This window comes from Lichenostomus cassidix, chromosome 5 (assembly GCF_008360975.1).
Source record: "Lichenostomus cassidix isolate B80296 chromosome 5, HeHo_3.0, whole genome shotgun sequence".
NCBI classification, from domain to species: domain Eukaryota; kingdom Metazoa; phylum Chordata; class Aves; order Passeriformes; family Meliphagidae; genus Lichenostomus; species Lichenostomus cassidix.
The window spans coordinates 50,848,297-50,873,174 of NC_139486.1; the positions used below are offsets into that span (position 1 = coordinate 50,848,297).

The window sequence follows — 24,878 nt, forward strand, 5'->3', positions numbered from 1 at the left end:
GGGCTTGGTTCACCCAACAATCCAAGCTCAATTCCAGTTCAACCTGCACTGCATAAAAGTCTTTCATGTCCTGCGTTCACCACCTGTTGATCTTGCTATGCCTTTGTGACATAAAGGTTGGTGTTTCTTTAAAACTGAAGAACTTAGATAAGCTGTGTATTGATCAAAAAAATCTACTGATCTGTTCCATGATACAGATGTTAGAGAAACTAAAAGTAGTTCCTCTGAATAGAAGTGGACTGATTTTCACACTTTCAGGGAACTTCGTATGTAGGTCAATTGGGCCTGCCCCACTATTTGAGAAACACCCACAAAAATATGTTTGTGAAATAGGATTTAGTAAAAATAGGTTATATACACTGCTATCTGTTAGGTATAAATTTATTAGTGAAGTAACATCTCAGGTTTCTATGATATAAGCACCCCTCTACATGGAAGGGGAATATTCACTGGGTGCAGTAAGTTTTAATGGTATTTTGAATCATTATCAGATAAATGTCTAGGTTTAGCAATGCCAGTGGAAGATCAGTGGACATGGCAGAAAGATTACAAACACTGTCATCTTGTTCTCTGGCATTTTTATGAGACACACTGCAGCTAACAGAGACACTTACCTGCAGATTTTCAACTTGCTCAGAATGCTGATTTCCCTGGGGAGGACGATAATCTTCAAGATGTCTATGAAGTCCTTTCAGGGAATTCAACTCATTTTTAATAGTGTGTATTTCTCTTCTCATGTCTTCCTCCTGTAATAATTGCAAGTACCCAGAGCACACAAACACTTTACTGCATGTTCAAATAGGTAAACCAGCATTTTAGAAGGGTATCAACAGCTTAGCAAATGAAACTAACTCCTTGAAAAAAGTATCGATGCTAAGCAATTTCTTTGTACAAAGTAAGTGAGCTCTTTCACTCCAACCAAAATTTTAACCACATTTCCATTTGCATATCATAGCTTTTAGTAACTGGTTTGAGATTTTTTTTCACCATTTACTGAAAGTAGCAATGCTCAAAAAGAGTGATATTTGTATTTGTAGCTTTCTTCCTTTTTGACTCAAAGATAAATGTAATAGCCAACATTCCCTTTCTACCTACCCTGTCAAGAAATCACAACAGCACATAATTTGCTCGGCACTTTACTTCTGTAAATAGCCTCAAGTATCCCATGCTTCTTCAGTAAATATGTAACAATTAAATTTTTGTATTTAGAACTAACAGGATGGTCCAAATTACAACATGTAAAAAGAACAAAAGGCCAATTTTACAGAAATACCTTCACATAATTTGCAAAGATGTCCAGACCAGTGTTAATTTTATTCTTGATTATTTACTTTGAGAGACAAAATTTCTAGTTAGCCATAGCAGAAATATGAAAAGGAATAACAATCATCTTCTAAAGCATAGATGCAAACATTCCTGAGAAATAAGCAGGGCAAATTCCCATGTCTAGAGAGGAAATTATGGTATAAAATTATCCAAGGAATCAGGAGATCAGATCTTCTCAAGGAACTGAGCATCAGAACAGTTCAGCTATTTTGTGAACTCATGGTTGCAGTCATCCCCATAGTGGCTGCACTCAAAGGAGTGAGCCTTAGAAAACAAGATTACAAGGACAGCTTTGCATTGTTTCTCCACAGCTTCCCTGGAAATCCATCTACCAAAACCAAAACCTTTCTGGCAGTAGGTGCCAAGTACAGAGAAATAAAGAAGACAGACTATTAAACAAATACTGCTTAGAGTCTGGTTTTTACACATTAAGCAGATCTTGTCTTATTGAAGAGGTATTAATCTTTCCTACCTCTAAACATGCATTTATTACTGCAGACAATTTTTACAGCTACAATGTTTTGGTCATTGTTTTGGATTAAATAATTACTGAATTAGTCTTTTAAAGTAATGCAGTAATAGAAAGAATATCAAATATAGAAGACAAATTATTGTTTAGGTGTCCACAGAGGTGAATTCACTGGGGCAACATGCCAGACATACACCTTTTCTCATCCCCTTTCACCCTTAGTCCACACTGAAGAATTCCTTTCAAATCAAAACTGCAGGAAAAACACTGACTTTTTAGAGCACAGAAGTCAACCTAAATCCACCTTTAAAAAATATTCCTTTCTGGAAGTGTCTGTATTACTGCAGAAGAAATGGGTTGTTTTTATTGTATTATTTCTGCAATATTTTCTTGGCTCTTAGGAATTACCCGAAATGCTTGATGACTATTCCAAAAAACTTTTAATACTATAACATTTAATTTAATAAACCTACATCATTTTTCCAAGTTCTTAGTGCTTTCTCATGCTCATTCTGAAGATTAAGGAACTTTTCTTCATTTTCCTTTGCCTTCTCCCTTTGCAGCTCATTATCTCTTTCAAGGGCCTGCAATAAAATTAATTATCCAAAAAATAATCAATACCACATTAATGAATTTTGATGTGTTTTATGTTGCTTGGACCTTTGCTTCTAACATGCTGCAAGTGCCATACAGATCAGTGATAATGTGCTATCTCAACAATAATTTTCATAAATTAACAGAAAGGTGCTTATAGTTTAGCTAACAGGAAACAGGGGGAGGTTATGAAAAAAGAAATGGCTATAAAAGGGTATAAAAACACTTGCCATTATTCAGTTTCACTGCATAAGTTTTAATGTGCTGAAAAAGTAATATAAAGTCCAGAGATGAGAAATATGAAATGTAGCATAATCCAGAGTCACTGTACTTAAAGAAAAAACTACTGTGTAGTGAAAGAAAAAAAAATTATTTTTATAATAAGCTTTTCTGTCCTAAATTGTTTATTAACGTCTCTTATAAACTGTATAATTTTTACATTCTAAAACATATCCACTGGGACATGAAGTATATATCTGATTATGCTTTAATTTATTTTTATTAGGTCACTGAAATAGGAGTGCATTGAAATAACAGTAATACTAAGTTTTATACTACCATAACTGTACTTGCAACATCTTTGGGTTAACTCTTTCAGCTTTACTGTGCTAAATTAAAGGAGTCTTATATCGTCAGTAACTTCACATATGTATCAGGTACTCTTGAAATTTTTATCCTATCACATTTTTTATAGCAAACAATATGGAAGATAAAAGACTCACTGCATTTCATCACCTGCAATATAGATGGCACGAATATATTTGATAATGTAAACATAACTTTAATGCATGTAGTTGTATGACCAGCTACCTACTTATGGCTCCGCTGAGCTTCTTTGGAAGTCCACTTGAAAAATATTATGGAGGCAAAACTCCAAACCAATTCCTTTTCAGTAAATCTTTTGACTAAAGATGAGTCTACTTGTTGATTCACTTAGCATCAATTTTAAAATGTTAATTTAGCTACACTGTTAATAAAAATATATTTTACAGGTACTAACACGAGGAAAATTCAAATCACCTTGCACTTTCGTACGCATGGGAAAAGTTGTGCATAATAATATAGCGGATCTTCTTTGACACATTATGTATTTTAAAAGATGAGACAATTCAACAATACATTGTCTGAAGAATCACACTCTGATGTAGCATCTTTCATCCAGTCATATAAACCAGGATTCCAAGACCTCCTCTTTTTTATAAACTTGCTCTTAACTCCAAGGATGCCAAGGTGATGGTTTATTTAAGGTATTCACAGCATAGCTCTTGGGGCAAAATATCAGAAGTAGCAGATGTATGGAACTGATCATATGTTAAAGCCAATTGTACAGAGAGGGGAATACCTGAATTCCTTGCATTCTCAAGTATTCTGTCATCTGTTAAAGAATTCTACCTTTTTTTTTCTGAAACCATAATGACATTGGTATCCTAGCACAAAGTATGCATACATAGAATGAGAAGGGATCCTTCCTGAATGCTACCTTGCAAGCATTCTGTCATCTCAAGCCTATAAATAAGGAATTTTTTGTGATTATAAGCATAAAGGTATTTCCACAAGACTGTACAATCACTCCTTTCATTTTTCTGGTATTCTGAAGAAACTCTTTTGCTTGATGAGCAAGGCTCAGAAATTCAACAGGGATGTAGGACAGAGCATAACACATAACCTTCAGATCCCATTTGTAATACTGAGGTTCTAGAATCAATGAAAATGAAAGCAATAACTCTCAAATTGGAAGGAAAGTTCAGCTCTCCATTTTGTAAGCTCTCCATTTTATAAGTCCCATTTGATGTTTTAAAAAACTTCAAAAATCCAAAATAAGAAGTTAACATTGTCTCACTCCCTGGAATATCCTCATAATTGTATCAAACTGAAAAAGAAGGTCTATTTACATCAAACTATGTACTGAAGATTGAACCAAGAGCCTCCTATTAGTTATCCATGTCCTGTAACATCCATTTCATTTAAAGTATTTACACCTGCAAGAAGTTACTTCTGGAGACTGCACTGAATCTTTGCTGAGTAGTAGTGGTATGTGCTGTAGTTAGAACAATAGGAACAGTAATACCTTCTCAATGTCTAATATAAACAGATCCAAATCAAGACAGGCTCTCATCAGAATTAGCATAATTGCAATCAGATATCAATTTTTGGCCTGCACAGGCTGCAAAACAGAGACTTGTACTCAATTCATACCTTAAGAAGAAAACAAGCTTTACTTGTAGACATTTATGTGCAGTCTTCAAAGAGAAGATTCACAGACACCATTTACTGTTTTAACTGGAGCTTTAAGGCAAACTATAAACTTTATCTGAGATGGGAAACAATAGCTCAGGAATACTATCAGAAAAAAGAACTTTAAAATACATCTGCTATTTAATAATCCTGACACAAAGATCCTAAAGGCTTCCTGTATTATGAAAGTAATCATCAATAGAGTTATATATGAATTAAATTATCTCGAGCTTCTGTTTTAATCTACAAAGTACTTGCAATCATTTTAAAAAATAAAAAGCACATTACCTTCTTCCTTTAACAAAAACCAGGATTGTATGAATAGCAAGTAATCCAACTGTTTCACTGGACCGAATATATAAATAACAGAAGTAACAGAAAATCATGCCACTTTATGCAATTCTACAACCAAGGCACTGTTCAATTAATCTTTGTAAAAATGTTGCAGATACTTTAATTCCTAGGGAGATGTTAGCCCATTTCTGATGGAGAATATAGCTCACTTTTAACTTTACTTTTTTCATCAAAATGCAAAAGTCCTGTATTTATATTGTGGCAAAAGGGAAACTACTTACCCATGTTAAGAGTAAAGGCTTATGGGAAGTGAATAATTTCAAATTAGCACAGAAACATTTATTTAGAAACAGAGGTATACATGCACACTGGAAGTTTAATTTGAAATTAACAGAACTCCTAATTCAAAACCATGGCTTCAAAGAGTGGAACAGTTGTGGTTATGTCTGGGCAAATAGTAGATAATTTTTAATAGTCCAGTTAGTGGTTGTACCTGAACTCTGCATGGCACATATGATGGGAACAGATATGACCTTAATCTTCAGTGCACTGTGGGCCAATCTGACTGCTACTGAAATGTGGAATCTGAACTGCTTTGAGCTGCTTTTACATGCTGAAAGAGGAGCTAAGGACTGCTGCAACTCCACACTGTCCAGCATGACTTCTTTCCATCTCTAGCATAAATATGACACCAGAAAACACAGCAAGAAAAGGCTAAAAATATGCTCTTTCTTAGGCTCTCTGCTTTAATAAAACTGAGGGCAAGCTCAAGCTGTGAATGAAGATCTGAAATTTGAAATGTCCAGAAACATACACCTATATGAAAATTACAAGAAATAAAAGTCATAAAATAATTTATTTTAAAATATTTGAAAGCAACCCTGTTCTGGTTTTGCCCTCTAGAAATGGCTTCTAAGAATGGCAACCATGATTTACTTCAGGGAGAGAAGTAAAAGAGGGAAAGCACAGCCTGCGCTTCAAGGTTCATGCTGACAGTTAAGGAGCTGAGGGAGCAATGGAAGTGAGGTCAAAAGTTCTGAAAGGCACACAGATGTCTTTAACAGCCCTGGACTTAAAAAATACATAATAGATAGTAACAGCTTGTCTAATCAAGAAAAATCTGACCTGATAGTCTTCTTTCAGTGCTTTTAATTCGCTTTCCATTCTAACATTCGTTTGGGTTATTCGCTGAAGCAGCTCCTGCATACACTGTAGAGAGCTGAGGATTTCCTTATTAATACAAACAGATTAGAAATACTGAGCAAGATTTTGTTTCTGGAGTTTAAACATTAGATAATTTATGTCTTTTCTATTAATGTTTTGTAAATTCTGTCAGTGTTTACAAAATCATGCATGTAAAAGATCATACTCCAACATAACTCTGGGGAAAAGTTTGTAGGGAGAATTCAGAAAAACACTCAATTTTTCTGGCCTTTTACCTTGGAGAAGATAACATTATTATAAATTATTATAACTTACAATTTTTCTGAGAATTTTTCTATAATTAAAATTAAATCCACCCAATCTTTATATATTCTTCAGCACAAATCTGGATAAAGTACATCAAACCCAACCCCACTGTGAGTTCAATTCAGGACAAACAAATTAACTTTATGTTACCATATTACAGTTCTGAAAAATATGGAAAATCCAAAAGAAATTATTCCACTAATGGATCACCCTTATATGAACTTATTCTGTATCTCCTGAATTAAATCCTAATAAATGTGATCTACCACCCATTGGCTCTGCACCACATGGTGCAAATATATCAGATTTTGCTGTCAATGTTTGAACTTTTGTGGTACCTTCATCAAGACTGTATTGTTTCTTCATGAAGAGTGAGTTGTAAAAAAAGAGCCACCCAAACTGAGCTGATTTGAGTTGATGAAGGTGCCATGGATTTACATGGGTACTGCCATAAAGTGTGTTGCAATTTGCTGGAAATGGAGCCTTTTTATATGAAACACTACAAAACACATTTCCAAAGTTTCAAAGACAGAGCGAATGATCCAGACTAGCTAATCTCTACTCCCTCAAGACCAGTTACAGCAGTTACTAAAAGAAGACCTGTACAGAAAAAAACACTGTTTCAGGCAAAGGGGAATCTTAAATGTGCTCAGTTGCTTCAAAATACATTGAGAGCAGCATATTATTAAAACAAAGTACTTTCCCGTACTTGCAAAATGTTTTCAAATTATTCTAGTTTTGATTCTATTGGATACACAGATACAGCTATCTACTAAAAATAAAATTTTGGTGTTCACTCATTCCTTTTCATACATATATAAATATTTTTGCACTGAAGCTTAATTTATTTTTAGCTCAATCTTACATCTAGAAAACTGTGCTGCAGATGTGTGGAATGGCTTGGCCAATGTAATTTGGCAGGTCAGGAGCAGATTTGGCCACATCTTTTAAATCTAGTACAGTTTTTACTCAACTAGACCAGGCTGCTTCTCTCACATAGTTCAGTTCAATAATTTAGATGGTATTTCTAGCCTTAGTCCAAGAACCACTGAAGTCAACATTTCAATTAATTGAGATGCTGAATCATTAGTGCTCCATAACACAGAAATCCATATCTTCTAATCCAAGCACTTGGAGGAAACATTAAGTCCATCTCTACATTAGAGCTCTGCCCAGACTCACACCAAACCCCTCCATATGTTAAAAGTAACCTACCAAACAAACCCTAGCAACTCACACAGAACGAGAGAGACACAAACCAGAATCCTTCTCTTAGATAACACTAACAAATATGCATACAAATTATGCTCCACGCATCTCCATATAAATTCTTTTAGTGCATTCAGGGCTGGGAGCGTAATGAGGCCTGAATATGTCTCTCTTTTTTTTCCATGTGTTTATTGGCAAGTATTTTTTAAAAGCAAGCTCAAAATGCAAACAGGCTTTTATGGATTGGAAGAGTGCTACTGGATGCTCTATGGGCATGCAGACAAGATACTGCTTTCATCCTTCCCTGGGAACAAGAACGATACGCTTCTCTGACATGTTCCCTTTAGTGAACTGCACAGTGAAAATTCTGCAACTGTTCAAGACAAGTAAAGAACAACCACCGTTTTCAGGCTTAATGATCAACAAAGCACTGTATTATGTTGCTATTACAGGGAACAAATTTTTTTTTTTGCTGCATTTGATACTTGACTCCACAATCTTTGTTTAAACATCAGGATTTTTTTTTTCTGGAACATACCTGAGTTAGCAAGAGAAGGCAGTCCTAACTCTCTTCAGTGATGTAAAGGTGTCGCTTAATAGCCTAAATGTTTATGCTCTATATGAATGGTACACGATTTCCTTTTTTACACCATTGACACATTATTCCCATTTTACCTGCTTTCAATACCAGCAATATTAGAATAAACTGTTGGCAACCAGAAAGCAGAACAGCCAGTACATTATGCTAACCTGTGCAACTGTTTAGTTGTACTGAACCCACATGTAGGCAACTGTTTAATGAGAATATCAAATTTTTCCCATCTGAATTCAAAAACAAGATTTAAGACTTAGAATAAAGTCTCAAACAATGTACTTTGTTCTGGTAACACTCTTTCTAAAAACTGAGCAGTAAGATACCACTTATGCTAGTATTAAAATATTTCTGAAGAGTAAACAAGATCATTTAGCTAGTTTTTGTAGCTTAGTATAAGTTAAAAAAACTAAGTATGAAATACAGCACCTATATTCTCAAGTGATTTTAAATAGCAAAGCTGTATTAACAACTCACCAACTTTTCTTCTTTAATGTGAGTATTTTCTTCTTGAACTTTTTTACTGATTGCTGTCTCCTTAAAAAAAGACAAGAGCATGAAGAACAGTAAAAAGCATTTTAAATTACTATTTTTTTGTTAATAATATTGTATTAATGTGCTGTAGGGAATTATCATGAGGCTATTCAAAGAAATTGAACTACTTTGGAGTGTCTTCTTAACCATTTTTTTTTTTACTATGAAATTATACAGATATTCATAATGCATTTACTTCCCTAGAAAACATTGTGGTGGAAATAGTTACATTATATTGTAAATGCAGTTAGTAGAAAGGAATCACTAATCTGTATCCATCAGAGATCATTGCCAGGAGGTTTGCTGAATGAAGAACAGAAAATATTCACCAAAACTTTAATTTGTTTAAATTCCAAAATACCATTCTGATTTTCTGTTGCAGTTCTTGAAACTGTTTTTCCTTCACTGCAAGATTGATGTTTTCTTCTCCCACCCTGTACTGAGATGTGACCTTGGACCTTATCAGGTCTGTAGTTACTTTATTCAGTTCCTTAAAACAGGAAACACATATAAATAGTTCATCCAGTATAGGCATTGCAATTCAAAACAGAGACAAATCTTTTAAACTATCCTGGTCAAGCCCTACGTAGAAATAATGTATGGAAACAACAGAATAAATTAGAAGTACTGAAACATGTAAGACTCACTTGCTAAACTTTAAACCTGTCACAAGTGACTAAAAGTGTATTTCCACAGGTAAAATGTTATTGTGCCGATTTTACTCTGTTTGAAGCCTTTACTTAGTCATTTTGCTATTTTCTCTTCCAAGGGGTATATTAGAAGGGGAAATTGAGTTGATATTGGTAAAACCTGCTTCACCCAGATATAGAGTAGGAATTACTATTGTAACTACTGTCTATGTTCCTGGGAATGAGGAGCAAAAAAGGGAGAACAGTGACTATCTGGTAAAAACAGGAACTGGCTATAAATTTGGAGGATCTTTGCTTTTCCTGAAACATTAATTACTTAATCTCAGGAGAATGATAAATTAATTTTATATTAGAAGGTTCTACAACATGATGCCTTTGATTTTGTAGTCTTTATCCTCTTTTAAATATCCTGCAGCTTGGTTTTTTTCCTTTTTTTTCCTTTTTTTTTTTTTTCCTCTGGTGGTATCTGTTTTGTAACCAGTTTATTCAGAGCTCCTAGTGCAGCAAATAAACAGCAAACGCTTTGATCTCATTAAATTACAACTTATAGTTCCTGGAGTCATAAATATTGTGCCCTGTTCTCCCCCTCCCCTTCCATCCTGGTGCAAGGTAGTCTGTTTAATATCGCTCTCTCCTTGAGCACTCTGACGTTTACTCAGACAAATAGCAGAGGTTATGAATGCTGTTCACAGATAGGATCAAGAATTCTTCGTGATGCCATAGTGGTGAACCAAGCATTCAGAATGGTAATAGTTTTATCTAACAACTAAGTTTGGTCTGTTTAACTTTTCTTCACAAAACTGGAATTTCAGTTATCACAGACAGTATTATCACAGGCCAATGGTTTAACTGCTCTGGACAAAATCATAGAACAGTACAAAAGAAGAAGGAAAGATTATGTTGTAGCTGAAATTCACAAAGTTTTATGGAAAATACAAGCATAGGTAGGACTTTCAAATAAATCATTTTTTTGCTAGAGGCTTTAATTCTCATGTATTTTGGCCATAAATAAAACTAGATTGATCGATCTAGTAAGTACTAAGTGTAACTGCAGAACCAATTACAGAACCGAAAGACAGCAATGCTTTACAATTATTCTATTCTGTAAGCTAGTTAGGTTTTTCCAATCTTTTCCAATAAAGATGTATCTCAGTTACACTGTTTTGCTAGAAGACTCTGTAATGAAGTATGCAAAGAGAGTTCCTGCAGATAAGTGGGAAAAGGTGCCAGAGGCTCCAACTTTGTAGAAGTGGAAAGGTGCACTGTGCCAGTCTGCACAGAGAAGCAGATTAATGGGACAGAGAGCACAGCTGACAGGCTGGGTGCCACACAAACAGGTGTAAAACCTGCCATGGGTCTGATACGAGGCATTTTCCAAAAGTCAGACTTCATAGTGTGCAGAAAAATCTTACTACTTATTTTGTCATGGGGAAAGCACAAGTCATATGAAGGAAATCACGCCCCTAAAGTAGAAATGATGACTATATTTTCTTCTTTGTAATGGCAGGTGGATGTGTACAATGCATCTGGAACCAACTCCTGATCTGCTAATAGAAAGCTGTAGGCAGGAAAAACCAAAACCAACAAACAGAACCCAACACAAACTCCCAAAAAAAGTCCAACACAAATGAGACCACCAAAAATAATGGCAAAGTTTTCCATGGTGAGTGAAATCACAAGCTATATAGCTGTAAAAATAATGAAAAATAATTTTACACCTACATACACACATATATTTTCTTATACTCTGAAATTAATTAAAATGTCATCCGAGAGTTTTTACTTTTTTTTCCGAGTAGCTTTCTCTCATTATTAAAATCACAAGTAGTATGCAAAGACCTACAAATTCAATTGAATGTGGAAAATAATTTTATCAGTTCTGGGGTGTGCTGAGAGAGAATGACAAGGCTTTTAACCCATTCCCTTGGTCTGCTGCTAGCAGCCAATGCCTAGGGACATAGCTTAATAAACACTTCATGCCACAATAAGTCAAGAGTTTCAAAAAATCCCAGTCATGCTCCTTAAACCTGCTTTCCTGCTCCAAGTGGATCTAAGCTAAAACTTCCACTTTTTTTTCCTTTTCTTTCCTTTTTCTTTTTTTTTTTTCTTCTTTGTTTTTGTAAAATATAGTTTTGGTCAATACAAAACGTTAATTCTACTCTCCCTTGAGGCCACACAAATACATGATTCAGCAAGAAGAATGGTGTGGGACTGGAAAAGCAGCCAGCAAAGGCAGATGTAACCACTTCCCAAGACTGATACCCTATGAAAACTTTACCTGTATTCAAAATTAGAACTGTCCCTTCCTGGATTGCTCTCTTCCTGGATTGCTGCAACCCTCTCATAATCTTTCAGGTCTTGAGCAGCAGAGTTCTTTTTTAAGCAGCAGAATGAAAGAAATCTTTTTCTTGGCCAGAAATCAATGCAAGTATTTTCAGAGTGGTTGAAAAGAATCCTACCACATAATAATATTATAGACCTAATAATGATACAGAATGCTACCACACTGAATATCAAAATGTTCAAATCCTTAAACAAATGTTAATGAAAAGGAAATTTTGCCACAGTCCTTTGTGTTACAATTTGGGAACTGGACTTGAAGCAGGCAATGTCACAAGAAAATTACAACCTCTCTAAATAATATTTATTTCCTGAAACACCAGAAGAGTAAACCTGTGCAGAATACACCTCAATTTCACTCAAGTTTACTGTTATGCATATTTAATACCCTCATAACACACTTGCAGTTTCATTAAATTGGTAATTAGTTTATCTTTATCCATAAATGTTAAATAGTATTCACTAACTTCACATTCCCATTAAGAATAAATGTGTGAGATCATCCAGGTCTGAGTCAAAGTAAAGGCTGTGATAAGAGCTGACAACCAAATTAAGATTTTAGTACCATGGATAGTCATTCCCACTCCAGCACTGAGGTTACAGAGGAAAGAAGTTTGAACTCATAAGTTGTCAGAGCTATTAGAGGTCAGTCAAGTCTCCTAGACAGATAAAACAGGCTTTAGAAGTTGTCCCAGCTTGTGCTGTAGATATCATGACTTCTTTCAGCTATGTAGCAAGTGAAAACAGCCTGGTAATCCCTTTTCAAAACTCTTCTAAATATCCCAGTTCGGATTGTTCCCAATAGCATGGTCAAATACTAAAAGCCAATAAGAAATTCAGAAATAACTACAATAAAGGCATTTCCTGCTGAACTGAGGAAGGCACATTAAGTTTCAGTTGGCCCCTTTTTCTGCTTATCTAACAGTATTTTATTTAAAACTCATAATTCTTCATGACCTTAAGAATCAAGAGTACAGCTGAAAAAAGAGTGGATCAAACAATATGTTTGACTGCTGGAGTACATAAATTCTCAATTTCTCTCTCACACCTATGTTACTTACAAATTTCACTATGTAAAATTTTGATAAACATTTGTTTTCTTACCTCTCAAATTACTTACTCTCAGAGAATGCCAAGTAATAAATTATTCTTGGTTTCTCATCAAAAGCAACAAATCCAGTTTACTGTGATGCTTAAGTATTTCAAAAACTCTTTTTTCATTTACATTATATTACAATAAAGACATGCTGCATTTTAGATGAATGCCCCTGTTTCTGACATATGCAAATTATTTGCTTTTTTTAAAGGAATTGCACAGTTGGAGTGTATACAATGCACAGACAAAGTTGTCCTCAGACCTTCATAGTTGTGATAATATCAGCATCCTAACAAATACGGCTTTTCTACCAAGGAAAGTTATCACCACTGACACCTTCCAGTATTTTTCTGTTTCTCTTTCATCCATCGTATATTTCAGATAAACATATGTAGTTTTTCTGTATCACCTATCACTTGAATTGTGTAGATAAATAAACATTTTTAAATGCCGTAAGATTTAATAATTATATAGAAATTAGACTGAGAAATTTTCCAGTGTTCTGCTTTACTACTACTGTGGGTTTCAGTCTGATTTATGGTGGTAAGAGTTCTGAAATCCTTGATCACTTCAAAACTTTTTCTTTTTGACACTGAGGTTTGTCATATTATATTTAAATATGTAAATAAAAAAAAATCTGAATTCCTGATTAATTTTTACTGTAGCTAAAATATTTCTATGTAATAGGTATAAAAATTAAGTAAAGCATTAAAGAAGGTAAGAATGAAACAAATTTTAAAAATCTCCAACTGTCTATATTTCAAGATAAAATTTAATCCTAAATCCGGCTTTTAATGCAATTGTACTCCAAAGAACCTTAACAATAAGAGACTGTGTGTTATTAAGAAGAAAAAACAACAGTAGATTCAGAGAGAATTTTCAAGTGCTTTTGTGCCTTCAAATTCCATTTTTCAGGCAAAGAAAGATTATGGCAGGTGAGCATCCATTCTTCTATTAATTTAACCCAAATACAAAATGGTTATAGTTCCTGTTCCATGTTACAAATTATCTTCTCCCCCTGCCCTTTTTTGTTTTCAAAAATATTCACAAACTTTGCAAAGATTCCACGGTAAATCCAAGCATTCATCTGGTAACTGGGGATTAACATTAGGCAAAGAAGCTGAGACAATCATGCATTTGATACCCACATAAAATCGTTACAGAATCTAAAGGAGAAACAAAAACAAACAAACAAAAAAAACCCCACCCAAAAAACAAACGAAACAAAACAAAAGAAAGAGGGAAATAGAAACATAAGGAGATAAAAAAAAATATGGTGTGGAAAGATACTGAGTTTACCAAACAATTCTGACTTAAGAGGGTCCTTTTGTTTTTCTCTAGTCAGCTCTTAAGAAACAGCTCAAAGGGAAAAGAACTTTATTCTTCGCACTATTACCTATGTTCAAGAGTGCAACTCAAAAATGTACTTTGCAAATAGCAGCTTCTGAATAGAGGCAGGGAGGAAAGAGCTTACTGGCAACTTCCTTGTAAAAAGAGTCACTATAATCTAATGTCTTTGCTGCCTTGTCACAAAACTCTCCCGCTTCTGACAGGGATTCAGCTACACATTTTATCCTCTGCTCAAGCTACCAGCTCGCTACCATGGCAACTGTTCTTCATGTTGTATCTCTGACTGATCTGAAAACACCACTGCTACCTTCCCATGTCAGATGGGTGAAGTGATGACAGCGCAGCACAGCAAGAAGAGAGGTTATTAATAATTAGCAAGAAACAAGGAGGATGCTGTAGAGGTAAATAAAAATTGGCAGGTTATAGAAAATTCTCAGAGCTGCTCCAGTTTCAACTGAAGTATCTGTGGAAACATAACACTGATTTAGCCATTAGTCATAGAATGAAAAACAGTTCTGCTGCTTGTCCACTGCTTCTATTAATACTCCAGCAGCCTTTGGAAGGCCCAAAGAAGCACAGATACAGAATATTTTGAGTTGGAAGATACCCACAAGGATCATCAGGGGGATCCAAGCTCCACTTCATTAAGAAATGTGCACTGTACTTACTTCTTTCAGATTATTTATTTCAGTCTCTTGTCTTTGGTTCACTGATGTTAATTTCTTATTCTGTTGTATGGCTTCCTGCACTTTAAACATAAGTTAAAGCATGTTAACAAATAATTTCACATTTGAACAAATATTAGATTTATAACTGCAGTACAGGTGCATACAATTTATTTTTTAAAATCTCCATAAAACTGAAAATATTATTCAACTACTTTTTGCTGTGTAGTTTGATACCACACTGGAGGATTATACCAGGTGATACCAGTTGTTCTATACCTCAAACAACGAGTTAAGACTTTCTTGTACATTGGCTTGCCTTTTTTAGTTATTAGTGTCTTATGACATCATTTTATTGGACATTTAATCTTGGGTTTGTGTTTTAACCAAAAACAAAGGTTTGATTGTAATTTTCTGATGAGCTGAATTATTTTCAGACAAACACAGAACATAATGGGCCACAGAATACAACAAATAATTGAGTTAACAGATGTACACAGTTATATACATGTAGGCCATGGAAGACAGCAAACAACAGAAAAAAGCACAGCAGAAAACTCTAAGAGTAACTTCTATTCCTTCTGAAAGGGAAGGCAATTTTCTCTCAAGCTTTGTACAGGTGAAAATATCACTGGGAAATTGCTTGAAATTCCACAATGGGAACTTTAAGATATTTACTGGTTCCTGTACTTTTTCAGACAGCTCTGTTCAATCTTTGTATTTTGATCCTCTGAAGTTCCCCTTCATCCTTTTCTATTTTCTGATTCCTCTCCATGCAGCCCTAATATTTTTTCTTTATTTTCCTCAATAGGCTTCTGGCATCACACTGGAGTACGAGAACTGTAGACACTCCATCACCCAGAAAGTCCTCTCCTTTTCTGCTAGATGGTCCACCGTGGGGAATGATGGACAAGAACCTTGTAATATAATAAGCAAGTTTGAAGTTTTGAAGGAGAATATGTGCTTTAAAAAATGAAATACTGAGGAATGTAACAGCTATCTTCTGATACAACTTAGGAAAACCCCCCCATAAAAACAAGCAGGCCAGAATTGGTAAAACTCACTCCTATCTTTCAGCAAGAGTCATGTGCTCACTCTCTAGCTTTGAAGTACTATCAGCAAAACATTGGTTAGCCAGTAATGTTCTGGATTTAAAATTTTAAAAATTGAATACAAGTAACTCGACATACTGCAATGTCACAAATACACATAGAATATGTCACCAGTTTATTCAAATTAGATTTGAAAAAAAAGTTTGGTTTCCAGCAGAAACAAAAAATTTAGTAAGATTCAGTAATTCAAAAGTTTTTTGGTGTTTTGGGGTTTTTTTTTTTGTTTGGTCAGCTCCTCAATGTAATCTTCTGTGTGGTCAAACACACAACTGTAGCATTGGATCAGCAAAGAGCACTGAGGAACCTACTAAGGTATTTGAGGTTTGGCACAGGGTAGCTGCTATTCTTCTAAGTTTTCATGTGTCTCCAATTCAGTGTTATCAGAGCACAGCAAAACCAAATGCTGGAGGATATTTAAGACATACCACTGTGCTGTAGTTTTCCATGAACAGCTTTTACAATTCCAAACTGAGATGCAATAGTAGCAAAACACCTCTCAACTTCATTCAGTTTCTTATGATGCTCCTCTTTTGCTGTTAAGTGCATCTGCAATTTTTGATCCTGTTAGGAATATAAATGAAGCACCCATTTAATGAGAGCAAGTAGCTCTCTAAGTGCTTTTGAACATAACAGCATGAATGCAAAATCATTCCCAGAATCTCTCAGTTGTCTATTTTATATCTAATGATTGGTTCCCTTTTCCAGCTAGCAGGAAAATAGACAGAGTCACCATGATAACCAAAGGACTTGAGCACCTGACATTTGAAGAGAGCCTGGAGTAGAGATGACTCAAGTGGGATCTGATAAATTGGTATATACCAGGGAAGATGTGTGTGTGCAAGGAATAAAGAAATTACAGCCAGACTCCTTTTAGTGGTGCTCACTGACACAAAGTGAAAGACAGCAAATTTCACTTAAACATGAGGGGAAAGAAATTAATTGTAAGAGTGGCCAAACACAGGAACAGGTTGCACAAGCAGGCTACACAATCATGGTTCTGTGCCACTGACTCCACTGGCCCTGCTTGACACCTCATCCATTCCACTTCTGGAATTTTTAAAAATTACACAGCACAAGGGCAATTAGGAGAGAGTTTGTGGTTTTGACACACCTAAATAAAAGAATTTCAACATGCTTGCTCGAAATCAGAAGTGCATCAGCTATTTCTAGAGTAGTGGTGATTTTGGTTTAGATTTGTGAAACCAAGGCAGATTAATACCCCATGCTTCCCATAAAAATACAATTAACCTTTCAATGAGTAATTCTTAATTCATCAGTATCAATTAGTAGTTGTAGTATCTTGAAATATGATGATTTCACTTTGTGTATCCACAGAGGGGTTTCTAAACTACTTTTGTAAGCATCTAATATTTTACTTCTATTCACATGCTGGCCAAAGTAATATCATGAAGAAATCCACATGGTAACTAAGGACAATGTATTTAATGAATTTTACCAGTCTCTCATTTTGTGGAAACTATTCAGTGACACATGCCACTGATTTTTTTTAAGTTATTTCTTATCCTTGTAATATTAATTTTTTTGTGTTCTTCTTTCTACTTTTTTTTTGTAAATAGTTTTGTAGGTACTATTTGGTGAATTGTAAAGTTAATTATCTCAGAAGGGAAAGGTTTAGATTAATTCCTCAGAAAATATAACCATTTGTTTAGATGTCTAATCTATTTCAAATCTACAGTAGAGCAACACAGCAATTAAAATGAACTGGGCCAAATTCATTCCTGTGTGTAAATTCAAGATACAAAAGGATGCATCTGGCCCAGTCCATTTGGCTTAGGCAAGGCTCCATTTCCTACAGTAACAAATGCAATACATGTCCAGGCATCAGAGGATAATAAAAGCTGATAGTAATCAAAAGAAATGATCACCATAAGACTAGCAAAACAGGATATACAGTACAAATTTCTCATGTTTTATAAGGTATGAAATTAAACACACTACAGCAAATGGAAAGTCATAACGGAAGCACTGGTAAAGAAGCACCACCACTTACAGAAATCACTGCAAGGAATGCAGGTTGAAAATGTTCTTATACTTTCTCCTTTTCCTAATCATGAATTAACTATTGCAGATCTGTGCTTAACTAATGCTAGAAGGAGAATTTTATAACAAAAATATTAAAAGGAGAGATTTCCTTTGTTTTTCCTGGTAGTTCCCTCAGATATATTTATTGTAAGAGATTGATGAATAGGAAGGCAGCCCTAATTTGAGATTTGAACAGTTTGTGGCAAGATCTGAGAGATTTTGCAGTTTTTAATATGGATTTTTTCTTAGTGTTATCCCAATTCCTTTTTTTAGCCAGCAAGATAGTGTTAGTCACTCCTCCTCTCTCAAAAAGCTGAAATATGCTTTGCTACTTCACAGGGCTCTTTCCAGGGGAAAAGGAACTGGCCTGCTCTATCTGCAAGAGTTTTATTGAGATCTTAACACTTGCCTAAATATGATTTTTGATGGCAAGCTGCTCTCCAGTCTTAATACACAGAGAAATAAAAGCCTGAGCATGTGATTCACAGCAAAAAGGTCATAAAACATTCTTCCATAGAAGACAATCAAGAAACACCAGGAGACACTGCAGGATAGGGAGTGTATGACCCTGGAGTTGGAATAAGACCCACAGAATCTTGGTTCTTCTTCCTTACGTCCGATACTGCAAGAACAGGAATTATTGCCCTGCCCTCCACCAGTAATAAAGATAAGCTGGGACGGGGAGTGGAATTGATTGTGGCCATATGGCTTGTTGAGGCACAATGATTTCTTGGTAGAACTAGACCAGAGAAATAGCTCAGGGTCAAGTAGGTGACTGGAGGAACACAAAGAGGGAATTGCTCATATCTCAAAGATATTCTGGAAATTGAGTCACTAGTCAGAGGTACTCATTGAAGCAGAAGGTGGTAACTGGGAGGTGAAAGTGTCAGAGAAACAAAGGAGACGTAATGGCATGGAGACCCAAGGCAAGATTACATGAAAATTATGCAAAGGGTTACCAACAGTAAATCTTCGAAACAGGAATTTTTTTTTCACAGCAGTTCCTTCAGTTCTCATCAGTTTTTGACTTTAAAATAATTTGGTCTAATTTATACTTTATCACTGCCTCCTCAGTGTTTTTAAACAACATAGTATGATTACAGGTTTGTAAAACTTCTAAAAAAATGCAAAAAGGAAATAAAACCAATATTCCTATCTTAGACTATTAAGAACAAATCAACTATTAAAGTCTCATTTATTTACCATTTTGCAGTAATTATTTTTTCATTCATTTGGCAACTACACCTGTATTAGAAAACTAAATAGTGGCAGGGCAGTTCTCAGGAAATGCCTGTACTGCTGTTAAAATATCCCCCTTGACACACTTCAGCCTGTGCCATGTAGGTCTCATGTAAGCTGTTCCTGGGCACACTTCTGGCAGCTGTGTTTTGGGAACAGTGTGGGTTATTAATGTTAAACAATATTAATATTAAATTCCCGCCTTTCTGAAGAGTGGTAGAGTTTAATCAACTTAGACCATTTGACTGCAGCTTCACTAAACAGCTTCACATACTTTTAGTTTCCCAATAAAAACAGCAAAGGAAGACAGAACTGATGCAACATGCAGAGACTTCCGGCATTCTCCGGTCTACCATCTGTGAGGAAGCCAACACCTGACCATGACCATTTTGCTCCAGTTATGTCCTAATTTCAGCAGCAGGAAAACAAATGCAATGCATAGCCACACTCAAGTGTAGTCAATCTAACAAGAGAACTGGCTTTGTAATAATCCCCCTATAGCCTCCTCACTGCATGAGTGCTATTTGTCCGTATGCAGTGAGGTGCAAAACCACTGCATCACATGCAATAATCAACAATTTCATTGTGGAAACAAGAAATAAAAAAAAAAAAAAAAGATGGAAGAAAAAGAAATCCTTTGTTTCTTTTTCTCTCTCCACTGTCTTTCAATACAAAACAAAATCTTCCACTTTTTCAAAATTATAGCATATATGGTAGAGAATCATATCAGCACTACAACTCTTGCATAAACTTAACTGGACAGCATGCTAAAACATGGTGTTATGTCAAGTATTAACATTGCATATACTAGACTAAAAGAACACAACTGAAGGAGCAGAACCAGAATAAAATGCTACATCAGTAAGGCACACTCATTTCCCAGCACATACAGAAGCTCCTTCACTGACTGGCAGGGTTTCTAAAGTGCTTGATAGCAGAAACAGCACATCTGCTTACACTCAAAACACACACCAGCGAATGACCTAACGTGTCCCAAAAACTTAGCACTGAAATAGAAGTGGGTGCCAGATAAAGTATTGGTTCAGAATTGCACCCATTTTACTTTTAAACGCTTTGCCATTGGTGCTGACCAAGTGTCTACATGGCTACTTCTACTCTGATCCCTTGAACATACCACTTATTTCAGTGCAACCACTCAGGGAGTAAAGTTGGTACAATTTGACCTGGTCTAAAACTGTACTAGCCCACTACCGCAAAAGGTTATAGGAAAAAAATTCACTTTTGTTTATCTTGTGGGTTTCTTTGTTTTCATCACTTCATATCAGAACATTTTCCATAAGTCCCAACTGTACATTATATTTAGTGCTACATGCAAAAGATGATTTCTAGCATTTTGCTTCCCCTCAATAGCGTTTTTAATTACCATACTCCGTATCAAAGGTACAGTTCCCCAATGTTTTCAGAATATTCAAATAATGAATTAATGAAAAGTTTATAAACATAAGAAATATACTTGTTTAAGCAGCATAGATGCATTTCCACCTCACAGAAAAGGTGTTGTCCTTTAAATATTCTCATTCATATGGAAGAGTGATCTCGTAAGTTATGAAAGAAAGATAATATGTGAAATTACCTAAATGTAAGTCAAACGATTTTGTATATTTTTAACGCATTTTTAGATCAGCTGTATTTTAGGAATAAATACAAGTTAAAAGTGAAGTAAGACAAAACACATTTTATGTTGCCTTTGATCTTTAACTTGTAGCCTTATCTCCCAGGTCAGAGGGCACATTATTCAATTTCACCATATTTTGTGTAAAACCACTGTAGCGTTGAAGATGACTTTCAGTACAAATGTCATGGTACTTAAAGCTAAACTGGACTCTAGTTTTTTGAGCTTCTTAATTAAAATCACAGTTTGTAATGGTCTGACAGTATTATCTTTATTCTTTCCAGTTGAGCAGCAGCAGAATTTTCACAGCATTTATTCAATCAAGCCTAGCAATGTTTCTGTGGCTCACTCTTTCACTTCTTAAAACAGACAACAGGGTTCAGAGCCACTATGCTGTCACTCTGGATAAATTTATTCCCTGTGTCAAAGGGAGTAAGCTGGACTGGATGAAATCTAAACTGTTCAGGGAAACTGACATTAAGAAGTAATTCTCAGGAGTAAAAAAGAGTGAGAAGAAAACCACCAGCTTTTCTTAAAAACAAAACTAAGAATTGTTTGGAATTCTCTCCTACTTTTTGAGATTATTATGCTATATCCTATCAGTAATATAAATATATTATTTGAACCACAGCCTATAAAAAATCTTTAATCTATAAAGAGAACAAATGTACCAATTCTACTTTAATTCAGTGAGCAAAAACACCATATTCTCAACAGTAGCTAACACACTACAAAAACCTAAAAACATTTTATTTGTAAGACTTCAGATTTGAAGCTGATACCTCTTAGTGTTATTGGTAATAATTATCACACATCATTGAAGTATTAAAGTTGGTTAGTATTGCATTATACCCTAAGCATACTCTTTTCATTAAAGCTGTTCCTTGTTTTTTTAGCTATATTATTTTCTTACCATTTCATTCAGTTTCTTTTGTAAAGTGTATTTTGAAATCTGTAAAACAGTAGAGAGGTATTCATTAAATTGTACTTACATTTTTTCTGACAACAACCTGCATAATTAAATATTGTTATTCCTAGGATTTAATTTCATTTTTATTAATCCATTCAATACAATAATACTGGGTCTGAATTAATAATGGCACAAATTCATTTATTACTAGATACACTTTACTTCATAATGTCATTTCAATATATAAATAATGTAAAACCACTTTACATTAATTTGTTACTAGAGGAGTTTCGAAAAAAATGCATAAATCCTTGTGTTTTGTGACAGGCATCATAGAAATAATGTGCAAATGGACCACAGTCTGTAAACAAGACCCTTAGAAATAAACAGAGAAGAAAATAAAGGTCTCAGAAATTAAAATATTCATTCAAATCCTACAGGAATAGAAATGTGTTCCCTGTTGGAAAAAAACCCAAAACCATCTAATTAAATATTCCAAATGGTGGCATATAAAGATATCATATACCAATTGCACATGATTTAATAATATAAGGCTGACACTAGAAGACATCAACACTATTTTAATACACCATTGACAGAGTATTTTGACTTGCATAATACTTAAGCGGTGAAAAAAAAGAGAAATGTCAAGCCAGAGTGTGCAAATCTTATGCAGAAAACACTATTTCAAGGAAAAATCTAGAGAACATTCATTTTAAGGTAGGATTCTTACTATCTGTATAGGGAGGAATACAGAATCAAATTTAAAATTCTTCACTCTTATTTTAGGCTCACTTCCAAACAATTTTCCTGGGACTACATGTTCATTGTGACCTCTCGCTTCCTCAAGCCACAGCAAAATTTCCTAGATCTGAACTGTACTGTCACACAAATGCTTGCTCTGTGAACATTAAACATTTAAGATAATTTTTTTTAATCTGTGGTTTATCTTACAAAAAAAGGTCAGTGGAATCTTTCATTACTCTTGCTGTCCACCTATTATGTTCAGCAGACCATGGAGGGAGGGATATTCTGCATCATTTGTGCTTTGCCAAGGTTTGAACAAGGCAACCAAATCCTTACAGCTATTGCACAGAAGGGCAGCCATGAGGATTAATTTCTTTTGCTCCTAAAACACATTCAGTGTTAACTAAATGACTAAACTTACTAAGTGCATTCCATTATAAGAGAATGTTAATAAGAACCAACACAAGTTCCAAAATTGGAGTAATAATCCATTATAACAATTTTGTTTTCAATAGAATTATTATCCTACTCAGTTCTGAGAAGAAAAATAATTACTTCCTGGTAATACTTGAAATCTGGCAATGCATTACAATGGTAATAATTCCTTTTCAATATATCTGCCTTGGTCTTAAGTCATGGATGAAGTGTAAATACAGAAACCTCCCAGTGAAACAAAGGAAAACACTCAAAAACACAGTGAACACTCCGAGTTGGAGGCACAGCGTGAATATTTGGCTCTGTTTAGGAGTCCAAAAGCAGGGATCCCAGACAGGTGAGAAGTAAGAAGACAAGAATGGGAGGAAAGAGGAAGGCTGTGGAAACGTAAAGAAAACACATTTCACACACTGTTTGGACTTTTGAATCTTCTTCTGGAGGAAAAGTAGATTAGCTGGAAGGTTAACCTGAAGTAGTCTTGACACTGAAGACTGGAACAGAAACTCAGTGTTAGAAACTGGTGTGTACATGTCCTAGAAAGATTAAGTAAGAAGGCCTTAGAGATACTCTTAAAAACAACTATTTTCTAACTAGTAAAAAATACAATGACAAAACACTTGCATTCCAAGAAAAGTTCTTTTCAAAACAACTGTTTACCTGTAATGCCTTTAATGTTTCCTTCAGTCCATCAATTTCTTTTTCTTTTGTTTCTACAGCAAGTTGGTATTTTCCCTTTCAATAAAAACTGTACTTCATGATTTGGGCAGGATAAATGCATTTACAATAGGAATTTATCAAAAAGAATGCTACAAATATAAAGTGTTACTCTGCTATGACAGAATAATTCATTGGTGAAAAATTCAGCTAAATGTTTTTTAAATGTAGATACATATTGCTGTAAAAAAAGGTAAAAACACTATAGCATATTTTCACCACTTATGACTCTATTCATCAAGTCTTACAATTGTCTGTTCTGGGACAGACAAGCCTGACAATGACAGAATTTATTATTTTTGTTTAGAACAAAGATACTAAGTTTTTCTTTAAAAGTATCATACACACACATACAGAATTCACACACGAGCAAAGTCAAAGGACTTCAGTAGAATCAAATCTGGTAAGAATCTCTGGCTGCAATCAATCCAATGCAGAACAGAATCTAAATATCAGAGAATATGCCAGAGAACATAAATTCATTTATTCAACCTTCCCTGCATGTTCCAGTCATTTCCAACATAGTGCTGGCTGTGCAATCTTACAAAACCACCTTGATGACTAATAGTATATAAAATCTAAATTGGAGCAAAAATTGGTCTTTCAACTCTGTCTTGAGCTTAATTTACTCGTTCAGTTCTTTGGTGTAAAGTACTGAAAGTACTATTCAGTTCAATGGAAATATTTAGAAGGAAAAATTAATCAGCATACGATTTAATTCTGAAAGAGTAGCTGTCATTGAAAATATAAATCAGAGACTATTAAGTGGGTATGTGTGGACAAATTAATGTCTTAACAAGAAAAACTCCAAATACAATCGAGAAAATGACTCAGTCAGAAAATATAAACTAAATGTCAATAAATATCAATGCAGCAAACAAAGTTTACTTGGATGTATTTTCAAGCCATTTAACCAGTTTGCAAGCCCCTATGTCAGTTCTCATACCACATCCAGCATATTCATGTGCTCTTAACCTCTGGGAGATTTAAATGAAACAATAGAGGCCACACACAGATATTCATTGACTCCACTTTTTGAAACAGGTTCCTTGAACACCAAATGTAAATCCTCCATTCAGAGGAGGAAGTGGGCATTCAGCTTGCTATAAAAACTTATTCAGCTAACAAAATCCACATAAAGGTTTATCTTACTTCTGTTTAGTGCAAGTTCCTTAGGAAACCAGCTCAACTAAATAAAAAAGCCCTATTAAAATCTGGTTC

General features: G+C 34.8%; 1 protein-coding gene across 8 annotated transcripts in view; it reads right to left on the reverse strand.

Annotated features, from left to right (window-relative positions):
• Positions 1–24,878, reverse strand: part of CCDC73 (coiled-coil domain containing 73) — a 58,949-nt gene that overhangs the window by 12,220 nt on the left and 21,851 nt on the right. For 4 of the 8 annotated variants that reach the window (XM_085063023.1, XM_085063025.1, XM_085063024.1 and 1 more), the window contains 9 exons: positions 23,601–23,675; positions 21,765–21,803; positions 16,362–16,497; positions 14,828–14,907; positions 9,085–9,213; positions 8,667–8,726; positions 6,044–6,148; positions 2,269–2,379; positions 615–746 (listed from right to left, as the gene is read on the reverse strand). In XM_085063023.1, the coding sequence (XP_084919149.1) occupies positions 615–746; positions 2,269–2,379; positions 6,044–6,148; positions 8,667–8,726; positions 9,085–9,213; positions 14,828–14,907; positions 16,362–16,497; positions 21,765–21,803; positions 23,601–23,675 (867 nt within the window). The remainder of the gene's footprint in view (positions 1–614; positions 747–2,268; positions 2,380–6,043; positions 6,149–8,666; positions 8,727–9,084; positions 9,214–14,827; positions 14,908–16,361; positions 16,498–21,764; positions 21,804–23,600; positions 23,676–24,878) is intronic. The other 4 variants (XM_085063028.1, XM_085063027.1, XM_085063030.1 and 1 more) reach the window with 4 other exon arrangements.